Source organism: Saccostrea cucullata, unplaced genomic scaffold (genome assembly GCF_032062105.1).
Source record: "Saccostrea cucullata isolate Sc308-1 unplaced genomic scaffold, CSIRO_AGI_Scuc_v1 ctg10469, whole genome shotgun sequence".
Lineage (NCBI taxonomy): Eukaryota > Metazoa > Mollusca > Bivalvia > Ostreida > Ostreidae > Saccostrea > Saccostrea cuccullata.
In genome coordinates this window covers 4936-13243 of record NW_026924371.1, presented here as the reverse complement: position 1 = coordinate 13243, position 8308 = coordinate 4936, and the positions used below count along the sequence as shown (strand labels likewise).

Sequence of the window (8308 nt, the reverse complement as noted above, 5' to 3'; positions counted from 1 at the left end):
GCAACACTGACACAACAATTACACAACTGTCACATACGTTAGATGTACCATGCATTGTTGGTGTTGTAGAAAACTTTATCCAGTGCATGTTGTCATGAGAAGATGTGCTTAATTTTTTCTTCACCTGTTCACACTTTTTCTAGAAAGCCAAGACACGAATATGTCTCAAAAGGCATATGATAGTGAAACCATCTTATATTGATATAGACTTTCAATGGTCATAATTGTTGGGAACACTGTTAATTTGTGAGACCTTAATTTCACATGATTAGGCAAGACAGTGTGCTCACAAAAATATCATTTTCATGTATATTAGTATCAATTTTCCTCAACGTTATATATAGAGCAGTTGCCTCAAATTGTGAAAATTTTGCCTCGCTAATAAAGAATAAATGTCAATCCCCCCCCCCCCCCCCCCCCAAAAAAAAAATAAGTGTGTCAAAAATTTAGTGATGTACAATACTTGAATATTTTTTTGAATTAAATAATTATTGCATGTTTTATAATAGATTACTCAAACACCGATAGTTTTATACAATAAGGAAAGGTGAAGTAGAAAACAATTTTCAAGTCAAGGATCTTTTAAAATAGTATCACTGTGGTTATATAATAAATTATACTTGGTAAACATGGGAATACCAACTTTTTCGTTGTCATTTGTCTCAGCCACTAAATCAAAAGATTTCATAATAAAATTTTGACTTAATTTGTTTTCAGTTTCAATGTCCTTGCTTATCTTTTTTTAAAAAAAGAAAATAATTTAATTATGATATTAATTTATAATCTCTCTGTTTTATTTCAGTTTTAATGAAGCATACAAATTCCACAAACAGATTTTACGAGTAAAAGACAGAGAAGAATTTCCAATGATACTGGTAGCCAACAAGGCGGATCTAGAACACTCACGGGTGGTTAGTAGTTATCTTTAATTCTGTTGGATAGCTGCAGAAATGCAGCTGTCTAATGGTTCCTGTTAGTTGCAAAAATTAAAATTTTATATGATTAAAACTAAAAGCAGCAGCAATATTTAGTTTAGCTGCAGAACTGTAGTTTAATGGTCTTATATATTTGTCTTTGACCATAACGCTACAGATCCCGTAATGCAAAAAAGGTGCAATTTATAGCACAAGAATTTTTGCGCACTTTTGGGGAGAATTTCACCACATTCCAGCATTGGTCAATCAACTACCATTCACTCCCTAATTCTAGACACATTTTTTACCAAATTTTATCAACCTCCTAACCTTTTATAGTTGTCTCTAGAGGCGACAAACTCGCTTGAGGTGAATTTTCAGCAATCTAAAAGTCAATTCTAATCAAGCACAATAATCATTTTCAGAGACAACTACGAAGGGTAGGGAGGTGGATAAAAAAAAATACAGATTGGATAATGAATGTGTCTATAATATGGGAGCGAAAGATAGTTGAGTAACCAATGGAATGTGGAGAAATTCTCCCCAAAAATGGGGAAAAAATCTTGCGCCATAAATTGCCCTTTTTTTGCATTACGGGATCTGCAGCATTAAGGTCAAAGACAAATATATAAAACCATAAGGCTAATATACAGTTCTGCAGCTATATATAGTATACTTGTACATGATTTCTCCAAGGGGGAATGTTGATGATGATAAAAATCATTGGGTTCCATGTCATGTACATTTACCAAAGATGTGCCTATGATATTTGAGTGATTCTTGATTTTAAAATACTGTCATTAATAGCTTTCGCAATATAGATAGGCAAAATTCCCATATTTGAAATTAATTATTCAACATTTCCTAATTCTATAGGACAACAAATTAAAATACTTATTTTTTTCCATTGTGATGACAGATATTTTTTTTAATAAATCAATGAATTATGAAGTCATAATTTAATGGCTTTTAAATGGACTTCCCCCTGTAACATACCAGAGTTATCTCTTTAAAAGTAGAATTGAACTTCAGTACAATATGTTCATAAAAATAATATTGACATTTTCAAGTTTATACACCCACTGACTGACCCATAGAATCATACATGTATTAAGCATATCCACTGGTTTATATGTATTTTCTATGAAATTACTTATTTTTATGAGGGTTTAAATTTAGTTGTTTTCATGATATGGAGAAACCTATGCAGTTCCACATGAAATATAAAATTTCTCTACTTCAATTCTTTCACAAAATTCCCCCTTCATCCACATAGATGTTCGTAATTGTATATTGTTTGTTGCTGCATAAATTTGTATTTATTGGGTACATGTACCATTATGAAAATCAAACCCAGGGGTCTTTGTGGGTACTGAAATAAGCAAAAAGTTAAATCTCATTAAAAATCTCAAATTCCCTGGAACTAAGTAAAAGAACTTGAAATCAGGTGATTCAAGGTATTTCGTTTAATATGCATTAGAAAAGGTGGTAAGCATTTTCAACTTACTTTGACCTAACTATATATATCCAAGATCTACATGCACTAGATGTTTGCGATATCAAAGCTCAATCATACAATCTTTATGATAATTTTAAATACATGCACTGTTAAGATCCCTATATATACAGTAAAACTCACTGGGACCTATGAAATTACTTCGCTATATCCTTAATTCGTTATATCCGTATAAAGAATTCATTTAATTTATATAGCTGGGATCCAAGATAACTTTGCTGTATCCATGAATTCGCAATATCCGTGTTCGTACTAACCGAGTTTTACCATATCATTGTAAAAGTTTCATAAAAATCTAATTAGATTGGAATGCTTCACAAAAGAGGGTCATTTACAAAATGTTTTCATTTTCTCCGTAGGTTACGAGAGAAGAGGGGCAGGAGTTTGCTGCTCAGTTAAAGATTAGTTATATTGAAGCCAGTGCCAAAGTGCGGATGAATGTAGACAAAGCTTTTTATGATCTGGTTAGAATTATAAGGTATGCCAATGATATCTCTCTATCATATAAGTGGAAATTTTAACGGGAGGCAAATTTAGTGATTTGTCCGTAAAAATTGGTGTTTTACTTTTAGCAAGGTGTAATTTTAGCAATTTTAGAATGCTCACTAAAGAAGTTTCAAGACCCTCGATAATAATGTCAAAATTAAATCCTCGCTAAAAATTCTGCTTATACAGTATATACATGTTGATCAGGCCATGTTTAAAATATACATGTAATATGGTTATCCTCTTCTCTGAATGAATACAAAAGGCTCAACAAAACTGTTTTAAATTAGATATTGAAGATTCAGCATTGATTTTGAAATGTTCTCAGAAATAGATTTTTTCACCAAAATCAATTTTTAATCCTGAGTTTGGAGAGGGCAAAGAAACATTAGTTTAAAGCGTCCTCCTTTCAGCTAAATTCTTGTTTAGGAATTGGGAAAATCAGATGAGAAAAAATTTATTGATTATGCAGATATTTAGATAATGAAATTTTAGGTTCAACAACATTTGGGATTCAGTTAGATGTTATAATAACTTAAAATTGTTTTCATTGCAGGAGATTCCAAGCCAATGAAAGTCCTCCAGTCAAACCCCCTAAACGAAGTAAAAGGTGCACCATTTTATGATGGATTGTAGGCTCTTTACTCAATTTTTTTTTTATCTGGACAAGTTATACCCACCTGATGTAACACAAGAGAATCGAAAGCTTTGTTGTGTATACATGTGAAGTCAGCCTCATTCTGGTAATGACAATCCAAGTCCTGGTCATCTGAGTGTTTGAAAGCTGCATTCTCCTCTATGTTGTGGTCAAGCTTCAAGCAAGAGTCAATACTCTGTAGATTTATGTGCATCATGCTCACAATGTTGCTATACACAAAGTATATATATGTATGTAATGTCATTGAAGAAGGACAAGTGAACTGTTTATTTTGTTTACAGGTAATTTAACTTATTTTTTTCATTAACAAAAGAATTCAAAAATCAAACCTTCATTATAACAGTCAAACCTGTGGTATTTTACTTCTGTATAGAAAATTTGCATAAAAATTGCATATGTATAGTAGCTATGGTAACCATGATTAAAGTTAAAAGATATATGAATGTGAAAAGTTTGTTTCGGTTCATTTTTACTGGAATTTTAGAAAAGTGTCTAGTAAATTAAAATGAACCAGCTTCAAAAAGTTTAATAAAAAAAATCAATGAAGTCTCAATCAACAAATTTATGAAGACATGAGGAAAACTCAACAAATCCTGATAAACATTTTTAATATGGCGTTAAGAAATAAGAAAGGTTATTTCAAAAGTTTGGCAGAGAAAAAGAATCCTTGGTAGAATATGTTTTAGATGTAACATGAAATTGTATTGTATAGTGAGAAATGCACAGTAGGTTTGACTGTTACGTATTTATTTTCAACCAAAAAAAAAGTCAGTAGATACCTCCAATAGTACCTCAATTTAATCAAGATCAATGTTTATTTCAGCTTTAACATGTTTAATAAAAAATTGCATTATTTTTGTGTACATAACTTATTTGCTTTTAAACATAATTATGGAAGATTTTGATTGTATGTGTAATCATGTAAAGAAAGTACATAGAATTACTTTTATTTCTTTCAAATCACTTTGTAGAATATATTAAGAGTAGAGGAAACCTTTTGCAGTTTAAGGAATCTTTTTTTTACAATTATTTTTGCCATCATGCATTCCACAGATTTGATCTTTTTTTGTATACAATGTTATATTTTTAATTAGCCTGTATATAATAATTAATAGTCACACTTTTCAAAATTTAAGTAAATTTATTTATTTTGTATCTACAGTTGCTTTTATGAAAGAAACAATAAGCATACTTGTTTAGCTTAGACAAAGAATATAGAGAACTGTTTAACAAGGCATTGTCCATTTTGCTACAAAAAGATGGATTAATTTTTACACTGTTGTGGCTTACTAATTTTCAAACCTGCAAATCACCCTGAAAAAAATCTTCATTAAATTTACAGATGCATAGACAAAGATGCTTCAGTCTAAACAGATTCAAAATGTAACACCACCACTCCCCTTTTAACCCATCCCCTAAATTGCAGACTTCCAGATATTGGAGAAATTGTAGATTTTACTTCCCATATATAGTTCTCCAAAGTTTTACTTTTTACAAATCTTATACATGTATCACGTAAAGATTTTTTCTTGGAGGGGGGATCTTTAGGAGAGAATTTATTTTCAGACTTAAATGTAATTGGAAAAATGGAGAGATGTATATACAATTTTGACATTTGGATGTATATGAAAAACTGTCAAATACAGTGAACATATATTACTACTGTTTGTTCATCTCTTCATCACCTACCACTATACAAATGTTCCTGCTGGAATATTCTTTCTTCTACTATGCCTTTTATTAGAAACTTGTAAAACTTTGAATTAGTTCTCAAAGAATATACCTATACATGTATACCAAAGATTTTTTACGAGATAATTTATTTAGTATAGAAATTGAGAAGGTTCAGGAAAAAAAGTTATTAATTTCAAAGTAAAATTGTAAATTTATAGTGTTCTAACAAATATTTTCCATAAATTAACAGAAGTTGCAATGCCTAAGAGGTTTCCAATGTTTCAAAATAAGTAATTTTTGTGTAAGGGTGGTCCTCTGCTCCATAAACTGGAAATCGTTTTTTTTTTTTTTTTTTATATTATTACTGTTTTAGAAGAGCAAAATGAAATTGAAATGAAATATGATTTAAACGAATTCAATCAAAATAGTGCACATTTTCATTTTCCCTTTTTTCACTCCTGTGAAACTTGAATCAATCCCACCCTATATCTCAATATTATTGAAATGCATTGCCAATCAATTTCAGCACATGTAGCTTTGCAAAATTTGACATAATAACCTCTCTTTTAACTAGGTAATTTTTAAGGTATTGTAGACATTAATTCAGTGAGAGTTATTCCTCTTTTCAAGGGGGGGGACAGTAAACCTTAAGGAAACTAAAATTTAGCAAAGGGACATCACTCTTTAAATTATGCATTGAGAGCTTGCTAAATTTGTCTTTTATTCTTGTTTGACAAACTTTATTCCATCTTGAAAAAAAAGGTGTTATGCTGTGTAAAACAAATGAAAAATCTATATCTTGTTTTTTGTGTAAAAAGGATGTGATGAGTCATGTATATAAAATGATAAGGTGTAATAACTAGTTAGAATATTTATTTCTTAGTCAGCTTCCATTTGTTTCTAATATATTCAAACTATTTAGAGGATAGCAAACAAACTAGTCAATCTGTTGATTTTCTATTTTCGTTTTTTTCTTTGTTTTATTTATGATTATCTTTGATTCATTATATTCAACTTTGTTAACTTATTATTGGACTTTTTTTCAATCTTTGTTTTTTTTCTTTTTCAGTCTTCTGTATGTTATGTATGACTTTCTATATCCAGATTTTAAATGTTGATTGTATCTGTATTTTCTCCTCTATTTTTGTGTGCATTTTTTTTGTACGTCATCTTGTTTTGATATATCGATATTTATATACTGTACTAAGTAGACTCTCTTAGCTTAAAGCTAAATTTCATTCTTAGTGGGGTTTTTTGGCAGTCATAATATAAGAAATGCATCAAACATGCATAGAAATTTGTTTAACAATCAATTATTAAATTGTCCTTAATAGAGTACATAACTTTGGAATATTTTTACAGTAATTCACCGGGTTCAGTGTTTATAAGCAATCAAAAGTATTGATGGTTCAAAGGATGTACTTTAGGGTTATTCATGTACTGTAGATCATTAAATTTTAGGGACACCTTATTTTTGCAAGATAGTCGATGACTCTTTATTAGCGAGACAAAATTTTCATAAATTGTTGTTATTCCTCTATATACATGTAATTGTAAGGAATACTTTTATACCCGAGAATGAAATTTTTGCGAGCACATTGCTTTGCGTTATTATGAGTAAATAAAGTTCTCGTGAAAAAAAAGTGATTTACGGTATATATGAAAATTCAATGAACTTATACTAATGTCTTTTGTTTATATTTAATCAATCATTGTAGAAGAAATTTCCTATAACTCTGCAATCAGAAGATGCTATGAAGCAATTTTAATGAAAATCTAAATACTATAATGTCCTAAAATTAAAGCCTATATTTAATGAATTAAAAGGCAAGAGTTTTTTATAGTACAGAAAGATAGGTTAATTGTAAGAGTTTATTTTTAAGTTTTTATGTGTAATATTTATTATGTCCTTGTTTTGCACTTGTTAAGATTATTTTTTTAAATCACTAGTAATAATGTCCAACATTGAAAAATGTTAGTGTTTATTTAAATTTATTTTCATATCTTAAATTTTCCAGTATTTCAGTTATTCCAGAGACCTCCCTGTGAAGCAAAAATGCTCTTTAAAAAAAAGTAAAAAAAAAAAATGAATTTTTAAAAGTCAGTATTTCTTTTACAAACGAACTCTTTCATGTCACATTTACATATATACATCAAAATATCATACAAGTTCTTTTATAGTCTTAGTCTAGGTTTATTAATGTGCAAGTTTTCATTTACTATTCTTGTATATTTCAGTTGACAATCATTTTCCCCCCTAAATATCAAAATCACAATTCAAAGTGATTTTTGTAAAGGACATGAATGTATTGCAGCTTTTGCTTCCATTTCTCAATTTCACTAGAGAATGAAAGAATTAAATCTTTTTAGATTACACTTGTATGCGTTTTACAGTGTACCATTTTTTTTCTCACTACCTGATAAAATTATACCTTATTGCAACATTGTGTATGCTAGAGTTTACATTTTGAATAAGAACCACATATGTCTCAAGCCAGACTGAACATAAAAATATAATTCCAACAAAATATCAATATTTTTGGAATTTTTTTTGTACACGGGAGCATTTTTGTGAAGTATTATAATACTTTGCAAGTCTTTTATTAAATATATTTTGAAAGAGTGTTTGGGTGCATCAATACATTCATGCTTTTTAAAGGCCTGTGTCTGTATGAAATATTTTTGTGATTAATCTGGTACATTCTTGTTGTAAGAGTTATCCTTCTTTTACAAATTAGATACAAGAATAATATCACATTTTTGGGAATATATGCTTTTTTGAGTGGGTGTCTGTCATTTTTTGTGATCTGATATCATTTATTTTATGAATAAACTGTTATATACACTACAAGCTCTTGTTTTCATTTTTAAAGTTCCTTTCCTGTGTAGAATGGATAAAAAAATTATATGAAAGATTGCATTGGCGGATCCAGGGGGGGGGGGGGGGGTTCCGGGAGTTGGACCCCCCCTTTATTTTTTGCCAAGTGGAGAGAAAGAGAGAGAGAGAGAGAGAGAGATAAAACGTTATCTGAGAAAAAAATATTTGTACGTCTAACGTAT

General features: G+C 29.7%; 1 protein-coding gene across 1 annotated transcript; it reads left to right on the top strand.

Annotated features, from left to right (window-relative positions):
• Positions 1–782: 782 nt before the first annotated feature.
• On the top strand, positions 783–4006 carry LOC134266285 (ras-related protein R-Ras2-like; the record flags this gene model as incomplete). The annotated part of the gene is made up of 3 exons (XM_062748497.1): positions 783–911; positions 2790–2908; positions 3473–4006. Coding segments are annotated over 3 exons (318 nt in total), but the record flags the coding sequence as incomplete, so codon positions are not given.
• Positions 4007–8308: the final 4302 nt, after the last annotated feature.